At 44.6% G+C, this 13,123-nt stretch overlaps 9 protein-coding genes across 9 annotated transcripts; 5 read left to right on the plus strand and 4 right to left on the minus strand.

Moving 5' to 3' along the window:
- Positions 1-292: 292 nt before the first annotated feature.
- Positions 293-2,288, plus strand: TOT_020000041 (uncharacterized protein; the record flags this gene model as incomplete). The annotated part of the gene is made up of 5 exons (XM_009691776.1): positions 293-1,552; positions 1,585-1,786; positions 1,818-1,901; positions 1,940-2,010; positions 2,079-2,288. The coding sequence occupies 5 exons, from the start codon at positions 293-295 to the stop codon at positions 2,286-2,288; spliced, it is 1,827 nt and encodes a 608-aa protein (XP_009690071.1).
- A 205-nt stretch (positions 2,289-2,493) lies between these two features.
- Positions 2,494-3,549, minus strand: TOT_020000042 (inorganic pyrophosphatase; the record flags this gene model as incomplete). The annotated part of the gene is made up of 2 exons (XM_009691777.1): positions 2,494-3,248; positions 3,333-3,549. 2 exons carry the CDS (start codon positions 3,547-3,549, stop codon positions 2,494-2,496), a joined length of 972 nt encoding a protein of 323 aa, XP_009690072.1.
- A 534-nt stretch (positions 3,550-4,083) lies between these two features.
- On the plus strand, positions 4,084-6,275 carry TOT_020000043 (conserved hypothetical protein; the record flags this gene model as incomplete). Its single annotated transcript, XM_009691778.1, has 2 exons — positions 4,084-6,078; positions 6,165-6,275. 2 exons carry the CDS (start codon positions 4,084-4,086, stop codon positions 6,273-6,275), a joined length of 2,106 nt encoding a protein of 701 aa, XP_009690073.1.
- A 45-nt stretch (positions 6,276-6,320) lies between these two features.
- On the plus strand, positions 6,321-7,781 carry TOT_020000044 (uncharacterized protein; the record flags this gene model as incomplete). Its single annotated transcript, XM_009691779.1, has 3 exons — positions 6,321-6,354; positions 6,402-6,615; positions 6,650-7,781. The coding sequence occupies 3 exons, from the start codon at positions 6,321-6,323 to the stop codon at positions 7,779-7,781; spliced, it is 1,380 nt and encodes a 459-aa protein (XP_009690074.1).
- A 209-nt stretch (positions 7,782-7,990) lies between these two features.
- TOT_020000045 (40S ribosomal protein S15A) lies at positions 7,991-8,383 on the minus strand (the record flags this gene model as incomplete). Its single annotated transcript, XM_009691780.1, has 1 exon — positions 7,991-8,383. One exon carries the CDS (start codon positions 8,381-8,383, stop codon positions 7,991-7,993), a length of 393 nt encoding a protein of 130 aa, XP_009690075.1.
- A 338-nt stretch (positions 8,384-8,721) lies between these two features.
- On the minus strand, positions 8,722-9,608 carry TOT_020000046 (hypothetical protein; the record flags this gene model as incomplete). The annotated part of the gene is made up of 2 exons (XM_009691781.1): positions 8,722-8,763; positions 9,243-9,608. 2 exons carry the CDS (start codon positions 9,606-9,608, stop codon positions 8,722-8,724), a joined length of 408 nt encoding a protein of 135 aa, XP_009690076.1.
- A 667-nt stretch (positions 9,609-10,275) lies between these two features.
- TOT_020001019 (uncharacterized protein) lies at positions 10,276-11,090 on the plus strand (the record flags this gene model as incomplete). The annotated part of the gene is made up of 2 exons (XM_009691782.1): positions 10,276-10,845; positions 10,911-11,090. 2 exons carry the CDS (start codon positions 10,276-10,278, stop codon positions 11,088-11,090), a joined length of 750 nt encoding a protein of 249 aa, XP_009690077.1.
- Positions 11,091-11,130: 40 nt separating this feature from the next.
- On the minus strand, positions 11,131-11,807 carry TOT_020000048 (uncharacterized protein; the record flags this gene model as incomplete). Its single annotated transcript, XM_009691783.1, has 4 exons — positions 11,131-11,343; positions 11,373-11,441; positions 11,494-11,723; positions 11,756-11,807. 4 exons carry the CDS (start codon positions 11,805-11,807, stop codon positions 11,131-11,133), a joined length of 564 nt encoding a protein of 187 aa, XP_009690078.1.
- A 391-nt stretch (positions 11,808-12,198) lies between these two features.
- Positions 12,199-13,020, plus strand: TOT_020000049 (uncharacterized protein; the record flags this gene model as incomplete). The annotated part of the gene is made up of 1 exon (XM_009691784.1): positions 12,199-13,020. One exon carries the CDS (start codon positions 12,199-12,201, stop codon positions 13,018-13,020), a length of 822 nt encoding a protein of 273 aa, XP_009690079.1.
- Positions 13,021-13,123: the final 103 nt, after the last annotated feature.

The raw sequence follows: 13,123 nt of genomic DNA on the forward strand, positions 1-13,123 counted from the left end.
AATTATGATTTAACTACATTTAAAGGTATTCTCAATAAATTTTATTATATTATAACCACAAGGGACTATTATTCAAAACTATTATTTGGCGTTTCGTCAGGCTAATTCCATATAATCTAATATAATTCTTCATATTTAATTATTTAACATTTTTAAACACACATTAATAAAAATGTTATAAATATACATATCTAGATTTAATTAAATTTAATTTTCTTATAATTTGTAGTAATTTTATAACACACATTGTCAATTCAAAATATGGCTATATTTGGAGTATTTATCAAATTTAATGATTAAATTTTATATCAATTTAACATTTATCGCATCTATAATATATTTTTCATCGCTATATGTTTCTCATTGTTACTTATACCACAGAAGGTTGGTCAATTGTCGGCACACATGTTTACGGAATTCTTCCGAAGTTCCCAAGAAGATTGTTCCAGTGGACGAGGAGATTTTGAAAAGGCTCACGGAGCGTCACAAAGATGAGATTTACAGATATTTGGACCCTCTCGGGTCTCAACCAGTGGAACAGGTTTCCGAGAAGGAGCTTGAAGAAACTTTTGGAAAGCCCCTAACACCGAAGAATTTGGCTGAAAGGGAAAGGAAACTCAGGCGCGTTAATCCTTATAATCTGCCGGATGTTGGACCTACTGACAAGTTACCTTACTTTGTGAATTTGGAATTCGTCTCGGAAAGTCATACAAACTTTGAAACTTATGATGAACAGGATATCGATTCAAGTGTTGACCATGGACCTGGCGTGTCTGATACAAGTACAAATAGCATTCAGAACGTCTTAGAAAATAATAAAAATGACGAATCGGTTTCGACTGAAAGTATAGATGATATAAATAGGAAGGATGGACCTGATACGAAAGTCATTGACAGTGTGCCGAACACCATCATTTCTGGTATTCCCGTGGATTATAATTCTAAGGACCCTCTGAAACCGTTTTTTGACAGGATGGAGGTCCATCCTGACCCGGGAATAGAGTACGGTCCCAAATGGTACCTCCCTGACAAGAAGAGTCAGCTGACTCCTGTGGAGTACGAGGACGGCTGGTCCATACTGCCATGCGGAAAGGTTTACAAGCACATCTTGCAACCAAGTATGCTGGACGGCAAGGACAAGGAGCCGCCAGCTGATTTCAGCTCAGTGACCTTCAAGTTTAAGGTAATGGAGGCGAAGAGCAACTCCAAGATCATTGAGACTGAGGACGCTGGCGCCCCGATGGTCACCACGTACATGAAGGAGCTCAGCCCCGTTATGCAAAAGTGCCTAAAGGCCATGAACACCGGGGAGCAGGCCGAGTTCATCTTTCACCTGTCGCAGCTGAACCCCGACAACGTGGTTTGCGAGCAGTTTGCCGGCGTAACCTGGGTGCGCATGTGGATCAACCTCTGGGAGTCGCACGACCCTAACTCGAGGTGGTGGGGACTTGGCCCGGACGACGCTCACCTGTACCCCTCGAAACGCGAAACGGGGACTTCCAGCCGTGAGGCGCTGGAGAAGAGGACCGACGAGATCACGGAGCAGATCGAGGTAACGGCTTAAACTCATGACTTATCGTTTAGAGTGAGATGTGCGCCAATCCGGCTTCGCCGCTGTGGGAGGACGTTCTGGAGAAGATGAGCAGCAGCGAGAAGGAGTCGTACGTCAAGCACTTCGACAAGCAGCTCGAGAGGACAGAGCGCATGAAGTACTCCGAGTTCACGGGGTCGCGTGCTTTTGGGGAGAAGATTAAAAGCACCGGGCAGGTTGGTGGCTACGACGTGGGTAAGTTGAGCAGGTTCACATCCCTTTTCAGGCCACCAGGTGGGCGGCGTTTCCAAGTTTATCACCTGGCGGGAGACTCCATTCATGATGTACGTGGCCGTTTCCGTCGTTGAAGGTACGCCTCGCCCTTTCCGTCTCTCTAACCTTTTTTAGGCGTCAGGGCTGAACATGTTAAGGTGGACCTGACCTCCAGGCACCTCCTGCTCTCCATCGGCAACAACACTGTAAGTGGCTTCCGGCGTTTCTACGCACGCCCCTACCTATTTAATACTTTTAACCTTTTTTCTATTAGATCATCGATGACGACTTGACTGGCTCTGTCGATTTGGACACCACCTCCGTGTGGGCCATGAGTGACGCCGTAAGTTTCCCTGTTTTCATCCCACGCAGGCCCTCCAACATGCTCCCCTCGGCCATTCCGACCCTCGGCTTAATCAGCCCACTATCGACTTGGGCAAGAAGGACGACTATGACAGGGTCACTAAGCGGCCCTCAGTTCTAATATTCTTGAAAAAGACTGGCACTTCCGTCACCATTTGGGGCTCGCCTTTTGTCAACACCTAGATTTACTGACGCTTCTACGCACACTCACATTCAATTTTATGCTTAAATCGTACATTTCTACTTAGACGAGAACGCTCTTATCTACTCACTCAAATGCTCGTTGACGAAATTGAAGATATTACTTTTAAATACTATCTAGTCTGCTATTTTCCTGTCCACAGGTCTCCTCCTTCCAGCTTTCCTTCCATCAGCTGCTGGTAGTGGTGGTGTGTCTCGTTCACCAGCTCCAGCGCCTCCTTCCTCGTGCAGAAGTTCTTTTTCGGGAGGAACTTGTTGAGCGGCTTCCCTCTCGGCGTCTTATACCACCTGAAGAACTCCATTATTCCCGTCGTCGTTCCTGGGTAGTAGACGTCCACGTCTTCGAGGTCGTTTATGTCGTCAAAGTGTTCGTCGTCCGGCGAGACTCCCAGTATTTTCCAGTCGATCTCGTTCTGGTCTATCAGCGAGACTGCTCCCACAGGCTTCATTGCCACCAGGTCGCCCACCTTACGCGTCACTCTTCCCACGTCGACTATGTCGAGCGGGTCGTTGTCTCCCAGCAGCTCCATTGAGAGCGCTTCTCCCTTGTCTCCTCTGTACTTGTGCACGTATGGCATTGGAGCCTCCCATGTGCGCGGAATCGCTCCGTAGTTCCAGTACATTGGGCAGTCCAGGTCTCTCAGGTCTCCGTTGGCGAACAGGTCCTGCTTTATCGGATTATTCTCTGCGCCCGTCACTATTTCCATCTTCGCCCTCGTGTTCCTCGGGATTTCCACCACCATCGTCACGAAATCCTTCGTCGCGAACAGCGGCAGGTCATGCCACGGCGATATCTTGTTGTCCTTCGCGTCGACGAACTCCACCTTGAACGACTTAGTTCCTGCTTCCCCCAAATACTTGGCCTTCGCATCAAAGGAATCTACAAAAACGCAAATGAAAGGGTTGTATGGCAACACATTGGCGCTATTTTGCATAAATTCGTATATATACGGAATCTACTTACATTCAGTGTCTGAGTTTGCTGTTCCCACCATCTCTATTGTATTCTTTCCCGGGCTTACTGAGTAACCAAGACTCTTATTAAAATTAAACAAGTAAGGGTTTAAAAATGTATATCTTCTAAATGTGTTATGGGAGTTAGGTGATATACACAAACTTTTAGGGCCTGCGTTTACAAACTTGTACGATATAACAAAACAGTATAATTTACCAAATTTCATTAAAATTGATCAAACATTGAAGTTATGTTTGATATCTAGAAGCGGAATCTAAAACATTAAAAGTTACCGATGTATCATGTTGAATTAACCCGCTATAACCTAGAACAATATTTTAATAACCCATTTAATTTAACTATTCCTTTTATGTATATTATTTTTATATTATTTATAATTTGAAACCGCTCATTTTAATTTACTTTTTAGTTTTTTACACCTGGAATAGTTAGTTTTCGGTAAATTTTCTTCATTCACTAGAATATTCTTGTTATTTTCGATTATTCCTTTTAGTTAATGACATTTTATAAATTGAGTAGAGTTTGTTTATTGTTAATATAAAATATTAATAAAAATTATTTTTTTTTTGTGACACCATTTCAATTTGTTACTTTTAAATTTCTTCCTTTTTGCAAACATTTAAATTTCACTCAGGTTGCTTATACAAATCTTCAATTTTGAAAATACAGTTTTCACATTCCTCCTTTTCATGTTACATTTTGAAACCACTCGATGATTTTATTTCACTTTTAGTTAATGATGGAAATAAATCGCACTCATTCACACAACTCAGTTTTGGGGATTAACTCCATTATTTTAGAGGAGGAAACTTCCGAATCTTGCGTGCCAGAGGAAACGGCGAAGAATTTGCCGGAAAAGACTAACATCAACTCCGAAGTTCAGTACAGTGATGACACAGACTCCATGTCAAACGTGAAGTGTGTGGCAATCATCGAAGACGTGGAGAAGATGTTTGAAATGAGTGACAGTAAAATTATTAGTCGGAACGTAGGCGACACATCAATGGAATCCTCGAATCTCACGTCTTTTAGCAGTGTGTTCAACTCCATTGCGCCCTTTTCGGACATGAAGAAACGATACGAGGGAAAGGACTCGACCTTATCGATCGACGTTAATAACAAGTCCATTTTCACCAACGTTAACGACCTTAACTCGGAGCCGTCCCCAATCAATAAGTTTATGGGCAAGGAGCAGCTCAGCATGGACGGCGACTTCTATAAGGACTCGAAGAACGAGACGACGCTGAGCTCGGCCCTGCTCCTGGACGAGAGCCAGATTAAGTTCATTGATGAAATAAATAAGAAGAAGGTGCCGCCGCCCTACGAGAAGGTGAACCCGCCGCGCCCAAATAGATTCGGAGCCATGCCCTACTGCTACGTTATCAGCAAGGACGACTACTTCAAGTCCAAGAACATATCGTGTCTGAGTCAGGCGGATCTTCGGCACCCGAGGATTAAAAAGGTTCCGACGAGCTCACAAGTAAACAGTGATAAAATATCAGGATTCTCGGCGCCAGCAAACGCGACGCACTCCGACAACTCGAACATAGCGAACTCAAATTACCCCTGCGACGGAGGCAACAACTCAAGTTTCTTCATCAACGACAATAACAGGACCTCTGGGAGGATGAGGAGAAGCGCAATCACATCGGGAACGCAGCTTATCAGAGGGAACAGCATGGTCTCGGTAGTCAACAAGGGCTCGTCGAGCATGCTGATACTGAAGATACAAAGCTTCACGAAAAACTACCTGGACATTAACCCGGACTTCGGGTGGAGGAGACTGATTGACGACAAAAATCTGCCCTTTAGCAACTTTTCAAATAACTCGTACATGTTCTACATTGAGTCGAAAAAGAGCACTCACATAATCAGTTTGGTGAACCTAGCCATAAACATAGCCTGCAGAGCATTTATTCTGGCGGTGACGCACGGGTACCTGGACCTGGATCTGGCCCCGGAATTTCTCATAAAGTACCTGCCCGTTCACATTTCAAACTCGCTCTCGCTGAAGAACGTGAAGAACAGCTCACCCAAGGCCAAGGATTCCAGCTCGAGTCCCAGAAACACGAGCTCGGAGGCCAACAAGCCCATTCTGAGTCCCAACGGGCACCTTCCAAAGCACTGCTACTACAAGGGCGGCGTCGACGCCCTGGACGAGGAGTGCGGGAAGGACACGATGTACCTGAAGAGTAACTTCCTGGGAATCTACGCGGTCTCCTCGCTGGTCAAGAACCTGAAGAGCGAGAACTACCGGAAGAGGTACGAACTGAATAAAAAGTTCACGCGCCACAAGGTGGAGGACTCCACGACCTCTGGCCTTGGACTCGACAAGTTGGAGAAGAAGAACTTTTACTTCACTCCGAACACGTACTACAACACGAAGAAGAACGGGAGCGGCTTCTACAAGCACATTCCCATACCGGAGTACGGGTGGAAGCTCCTCTCCAAGGCGCCCAACGACCTCAGGGCGGACTCGAAGGCCGACGGGCTCGCGAAGCTCTTCACGAAGCTCTTCAGGAAGAAGCCCAGGTTTGACACACTATACCCGGGCACGCTTCTGTGCAAGGTCAGGCCCCCTCACCACTACGACAGCAACTGCAAGGTGATGGTGGACTCGGGCTCCTTGGCCATGAACATCGCAGAGCAGCTGTACAGGCTGGAGATCAGCACCAACAACAGGGAAAAGTTCCCGAAAAATACCTTTGGCTTTTCTGCACACTCCGATGGACGAGTAGGTTGCTATTCACACACATATGCTTTTTATTATTTAAAATAGCAGTTATTTAATTTTTGCTTCTCTCGACTAATTTTTCTCAGGTCCTCTGCCCCGACGGTGGTGTTGTTGACTTTGTGCCTGAGGAGGTCATTTTGAACACCGCCTCACTTTTACACGAGATTTACATCACACAAACTTATTTAATTTTGTGAAAAAATTAAGGTACATATCATGTATAATTTATTCCTTTCTGCATAATGGGAGATTCCAGCGACCCATCGATATTTTACGGTACGTGCGCACATCCCATTCCTTCCTCTCATAACACGTTTCTTTAGAGTTATTTAAAAAGGTTCGGCCCGACGAAATCCTCGAGGACTTGAAACAGTTCGGCGTGGACGTGAATCCCGAGGCCTTCACGAACCCCAAGTCGAAGGAGTCGCTCGGCCTCTACAGCCTCGCCATTCAGGTCGTTTTCGGCAAAACTAGCCACGACATTAGGCCCGAGGAGATTTACCGGCAGCTAATTCAGCCTCCCAACGAGTTACTAGGGTACACATCCATCCTAATTCTTTATTCCTTTCAGGGTCGACTTTTCCACCGAGAACGTGGATTTTTTTAAAAACGGCATCGGAAACCTGCGCCTGTGGCGGTACTGCCAGAGACTCCACTCCGTTTTGGGCCTGAAGCAGATCCAGCGCTATGAACTCTTCAATCCTACTCCCAAGAGCTTCTACGACCTCATCAGCTCCTTCGTCGTCTACCTCAGGTTCAGGGAGGCCATTTACAGCCTCTACGAGGTCTCAGTCTCCAACTTGGACTTCCTGGCTGAGAAGGAGCTGCGTCTGAGCGAGGACATCATGAATTTGATCAAGGAGAACCAGAAGTTCAAGGGCGTGACCGCCGACACTGCCGCCGAGCACCAGCTCCTCCTAAGCAACAAGCGCGAGCTCGAGGCGAAGCTGCTCAGCGCCAACGAGGAGTTCACCCGGTTCAAGAGCCGCAAGAAGGAGCTCGACCTCGAGATGGGCAAGATAAAGAACCTTCTCAACGACACCATGCTCTCCAAGAGCAAGGCTCGCTACACGTTCGACGACCTTTCCGAGCACGTCACCACCAACATTGAGACTGCCAGCAAGCTCTACACTGAGCTCAAGGCTGAGGACGCCAACCAGCGGCAGCGCCTCGACTCTCTCAGCTCCAAGGCTGAGGACCTTCGCGCCAAGTACTCCAAGCTTCTCGAGGCAAGCTCCGTTTTCGACCGTCTAAAGGTGAATCTTTCCGACCACTACAGGGACGTCGTTGTTCCTCACGTTGATAGCCTCGAGTTTCTCAAGAAGGCCTCCGTTCAGATCTCCAGGCTTAACGATCGCATTGCTGAGCTTACTCGTCGCCGTGACTCTCTTCTTTCTGACCTTGAGCGTCACAAGAAGGTTCACGAGGAGAAGCTCAGGAAGCTCGGCGAGGAGTCTCAGACTCGCATTGACCAGGCCAAGAAGTTCGCCTCCGAGTCCAAGAGTGGCAACGAGCTTGTTCTTCGCAAGATCACCGACGTCAAGTTGATGATTGAGCATGTGAACGAGAAGATTTCCGAGACTCGCGCCAACTCCTTCGACTTATTCTCCAAGATCGACGAGCGTCTCGAGTCTCTGAAGGAGTCTGCTTTCCTTTACAATGAGAAGATCCAACTTCTCAACAAGCGTTTAGCTGAGGCCTAGTTACTCACTCTAATGTGCTTATGTTTTTACCATGTTCTAATTTGTACTTGCGTATTTACCATGTTATATATATTTATTTACAAAGGTTAATCATGCTCATCTGGTCATAGTATGCGTTTATCTGTACTTATTAGCGATAAGTATGTATGTATGTTCATGTATTCCTAGCTTTAAGGCGTGTATGTGTGATTTACTATATTAATCTTCGTTTAGAAGAAGAAGCCCAGGATCTTTCCTCCTGTGTGTTTGCGGCGCGCCTCCTCGTGGTCCATGATTCCGTACGCCGTCGTCAGCACCAGGTGTCCGAACTGCCTGCTGGGCAGGATGTTCGAGGACCACTGCTCCAGGTCGTCCAGCGTCAGGTCGTAGCGCGGCGAGACCACTGCGCACTTGTTGATCCTTCCCAGCAGCTCAACTACGATTTTTCCGCTGCGATGGTCGTCGACTATGTCGAAGTTTCCGATATAGCCGTGTTTCTGCATAACTTGCAGGAACTTGACCACCACTTTCGAGGAGGGTCTCACTAGCACTTGACGTCTTCCTCTTTTTTCTGCGTTTACGATTGATTTGAGGCAATCGGCCAGAACGCTCATGCGCACCATTTTAAATATTAATTTATTTGATGTGAATAAATTAGATACTTTTTGGCTTGAGTGGACACTTTACTTGATTGTAAATGTGGGCAATTGTTGTTACTAATTGCTTTTGGTACCTTTATATTCCAGGAATTCGATTTTTGTTTACTACAAGCGTGTGAATTTATTTATTAGAGTACAAATAATACTTTTTTTCCTTGAATGATGGGGGATATACACCTTCATCAGCTACAGTTCTGTGGGGATGCTACATATAGCTTTATGTACCTTATTTTCAATACTTGTATACACATTCACTTATAAGATAATATATCGTCTAAGCATTACACACATAAATTAGTGATTCAAAGTTCTGATATCTCATCCTTTCCTTCATCTTTTTCTACCTACTGATCTTTTATAGTTCATTTCGTTTAAGATTCCTAATCTTCTTTTATTTATTTTTATTTTTGTCGTTAGGTATCTTTATTTTACCTTCCCTGTTGATCTACAACTTTGTTTCTGCTCCTTTAATTTTCTCCTTCTTATCTTTACCTTCATCTTTCATTACTTCATTAACTTTATTTTCTTTTTTCTTCTTGTATAATTCCGCCTTTTCTAATTCTTCTATTACTTTTGAGTAATCTTTTGATGTTCCTGGTTTAGCTAATTCTTCGTGTGTGTCAACCACTATTATTTTTTTGGGCAATCTTTCTTTTCCTATCTCAGTTTTTATTCCTGTTAATATTGCTTCTTTTTTATCTATTTTATCTTCAACAATTTCCTCTTTCTTTTCTTCTATTTCTTCTTTCTTCTTTTTCTCTTCATCATTCTTGATTAGTAATTCAATACTCATTTGTTTTTTTATATACGAAATTTCTTTTACTGGCTCTTTTTTCTTAATTTTCATCATTCTTATTAATCTTCTAACTAACGATTCTTCTATTATCTTCTCTTTAACCTTTTTATCCTTAACTTCTTCGTTCTCCTTCCCTTCTTGATTATTCAGTGGAACTTCTTCATATTCTTCTGCTGTGTGTTCCTCGTCCATTGTTTCTGACTCGTCCATCTTTTCTACATCATCTGTATCATCCATAAGTTTTATTGATCTCTCTTTTCTGTTTCTAAATATTCTCCCGTTGAACGACGAGATTCGTCTTTTCGGTTCATTAGGGGCTGATTTGGACACACAAATCATAGATATGATACAAATTACTAGGACTACATTTAGTTTCAATTCGTGTAACTTCATCGTGGAATTTCTTTTTGTTAATATAATTTACTGGTATTTGTTACGTTTATATAACTGCATTCAAATACAAATAAAACTTTTTATAATGTAATTAGACAAAAATATATGTTAATGTTAATTATATAGGAATGAACTGGCTATCTTTATGAATAAAGCTAGCCATGGAATACTAATGGACGTCTAGGGTCGAATATCAAGCTTATTTTCAGGTTGTAGATGGATATAATTTAGTTTATATAAATATATAAATATCAAAGAGATGTGTATATAATTTCTGATAATTTGAGGTTGTATATAGTTGGTCCGGGGATCAATTCAATATGTCAGAATTTTTGCTATAAACTAGCATCTAAGGTCGAAACGTTTTTATTTTTAACTTTTATTTAGACTATGGATATCTGCTGACTATATTCTAGATCGTGATCTGAGACACTGGTCACCCATTGTTGTGTTGTGTTAAAACTAGCGTACAAGTGCTCTTTTCACATCATTTTTTACGCCAGCCCTTCTGTTTATTATTTTCAGCTATTTTGAATATAATAATTTGTAAATTTAATTTATTTGTTGCATCTTTTATAGATCACTGTACAATACACTGATTTACGTTCACATTCCAATCCGCAGGACCGATTCACCTTAAATCTGACTAAATCATATATCTGGAAGTATGGGTCAACTCAAGGAACAGGAGAAACCTGCAGAGTCGAGGCTCTCGTACGTCAAGATGGTCTCGAAGAGCATCGTTTCTAGATCCGGGGACTTCAGCAAGGTTTTGGAGTTTTTCGACAGGCACGCCAAGAACCTGAGTTTCGTGCAGTGCGTCGCCGTCAAGCTCAACGTGCCCGGCGGCGTCGTTCTCATGCTCCTCGCCCTCCTGATGCTCCTCTTTTTCGTGAGCAGGATCGGCGGGTCCATCATCTGCGACTCTGTGGGCTTCCTGTATCCTTCCTACAAGTCCTTCAAGGTTCTCAGGCAGAGTGACAGGCTAAAAGCTCAGGGATCGAAGCTGCAGTCCTCCGACAAGGCCTCCGACGCCGACTCTGCCCAGGCCAAGGAGGAGCTTTGCAAGGACTTGGAGCTGAACAAGATGCAGCTCATTTACTGGACAAAGTACTGGGTCGTATTTTCCCTCGGCTTCATTTTCAACTACTTTGCAAACATGTTCCTCTATTGGATCCCGTTTTTCTACTTTGGGAAACTTCTTTTCATTGTTCTTCTCCTGCACCCAAAGCTTCAAGTAAGTTTACTCAAAAGTCGCGTTTACTATTAAATATTAAATTCTCATAACTTATTTTCTTTCAGGGTGCTGAACTTATTTACAATCTTCTCATTGCTCCCATTTTACACAAGTACGAGTCGATCATTGACAGCACTGTCGTCTCCATTGAGAACACTGCTGATCAGCTTACCAAGTACGGCGTCGAGAAGTTGTCTGGCAGGCTCAGGGACTATGCTACAAAGCGGGCTCTCTCCGCTGAGTAACGTGTACCTTAATTTATTAGATTAATTGTACTCTCAATCTTCACCAGGGTGACCTGCCGGTTCTCCTCGGCCCTCCCCGCGAGAACCTGTTGCTTCTCACTGGGTAGCGATTTCTCGGCCTGAAGTTGCGGCGGTCTCTGCTGTACACCTCTCCGTACATTTCCACTGCCTTCCCCTCAATCATGCTTCCGTTGAACTTGGAGATTGCCTTCTTAGCGTCCTCCGTGAACTTGTAGATGCAGCCTCCGGTCCCCTACAGGCTCATAGTGAATTCGCGCTAACCTTCGATCTGTCGGTGTTGTCGTAGTCCACCCACACCTTCGCCACGTCTCCCACTGAGCTGAATAGCTCCTACATTAAATTTAGTCTCGTCGCGGTCGCGGTTGAGTAGCTACTTATTTACCATCAGGTCCTCCTTCATCACGCTGTGGTCCAGGTTCGACACTCTCACAATGTACTTCGTCTCTCTTCGCGGCCTTCTCGGCTCCACTCTTCTGTCGTCGAACCTTCTGTTCGTGCGTCCGAACTGCCTTCTCGGCCTTCCCTCGAAGTCTCTCTGGCGGCGTCCCGGCCCTTTGAAGCCTCTCCTGTTGGCGTTCACTTTCCTCCTATTCATGGCCTTACCAATCTCGTCTACACTTCATTTGTTTTAGTTTTCCACTAACCCAGGGACATATCGAGTTTGTTGGTCGTTGTCATCGCTTTGTCGACGTCCATTTAGCGGCGAAGGCTTTTAATTAATTTTTTGTATTCGTATATTTTAGTCCAATTTTGAATTAAATAAAAAATACGAATATCATTTATATTAATAATATTTATTATTAATATAATAAACAACTGTTTTAATCAACTGTTTTTGCTATCGTGATTTGCCCCCTTTAATTTTCCTGTGCTTCTACTTTATATCTCTATCACTTTATACACTTTTTTGAATTACATGTAATATATTAATTTACTTTTTAATGTAGTTTTCGTCGTATACACATACTAATGAAGATTCGGATTTAATTCACTTGACAAATCCTTACCATGGAATCTTCTCTTCTTCTTTGTTCCGGGCCCTTAATTTTTTCACTTCACTTCCCTTAAGCATGGCTATTTTTTTACAATGAAGGACTTCACTTCCTGTGAGGTTTGCGGCCTTAAATTCGGTATTATTTCCTGGAAGCGGTTCTGCGCCAAATGCAATCGCACATGCTGCCGGGATTGTTTGACTGGGCGCCTGAGAGACGTTGGGGGCAACTACTCGGACCTCGAGAGGGTGAAGATTTGCTCCGACTGCGTGGTTGCCGAGTCGACCACCCAGTCCATTTCCATTCACGAGGACCTCGAGCTCACTGGCCAGATCAACCGTGACCTCAGGCTCGAGTTGAAGGAGAAGATTCTCGCCTTGGAGAAGTTTCGGACCTTCCTGCTTCAAATCAGCACGACTTTCGGCCCCAACTCAGACTTGTTTCCCAGCTCCGGCTCCGTCGAGAACGGCCTTGACGACCGCACCTGCGACATTGGCGAGCTCATCACCAGGTGTCAGGACGACTTCGAGAACATGCAGGACAAGGTTCGCGCGATGCGTCGTCGCTACGAGGCCTCCATTTCCAACGAGGAGAGCTCGCGCTCCGAGATTGACCGTCTCAACCGCGAGATTGAGATAATTTCCTCTGAGCGCGACTCTCTTCGCTCTGCTCTCTCTCAGGTCGACGCCCTCAGGCACGACATGGAGGACTACAAGCAGCACTACTCCGAGGTCATTCGTGACTACAGCGACCTTCTCGTTCGTTGTCGGAAGCTCGAGCTTCTCCTCAGGTCCAGCCACTCCGACCATCCTGACTTGTCCTCAGTCTTGAATGAGTCCAACCATCAGTCGCCTCGGACTCCCAATCGTCGTCGCTTCTGGCTTTTCGCCAGCTGCTGTCCCAGATTTTTTCATTGATTTTGTAAAATTAATCTTTGTACCTTTTCCATTCATGCTGCTACTTGCGCACCTACTCCCACTAGCTAGCCACGTAATCTGTCCTCCACTACTTCCTACTTAT

The sequence above is a fragment of the Theileria orientalis genome, chromosome 2, assembly GCF_000740895.1.
Source record: "Theileria orientalis strain Shintoku DNA, chromosome 2, complete genome".
Classification (NCBI taxonomy): Eukaryota; Apicomplexa; class Aconoidasida; order Piroplasmida; family Theileriidae; genus Theileria; species Theileria orientalis.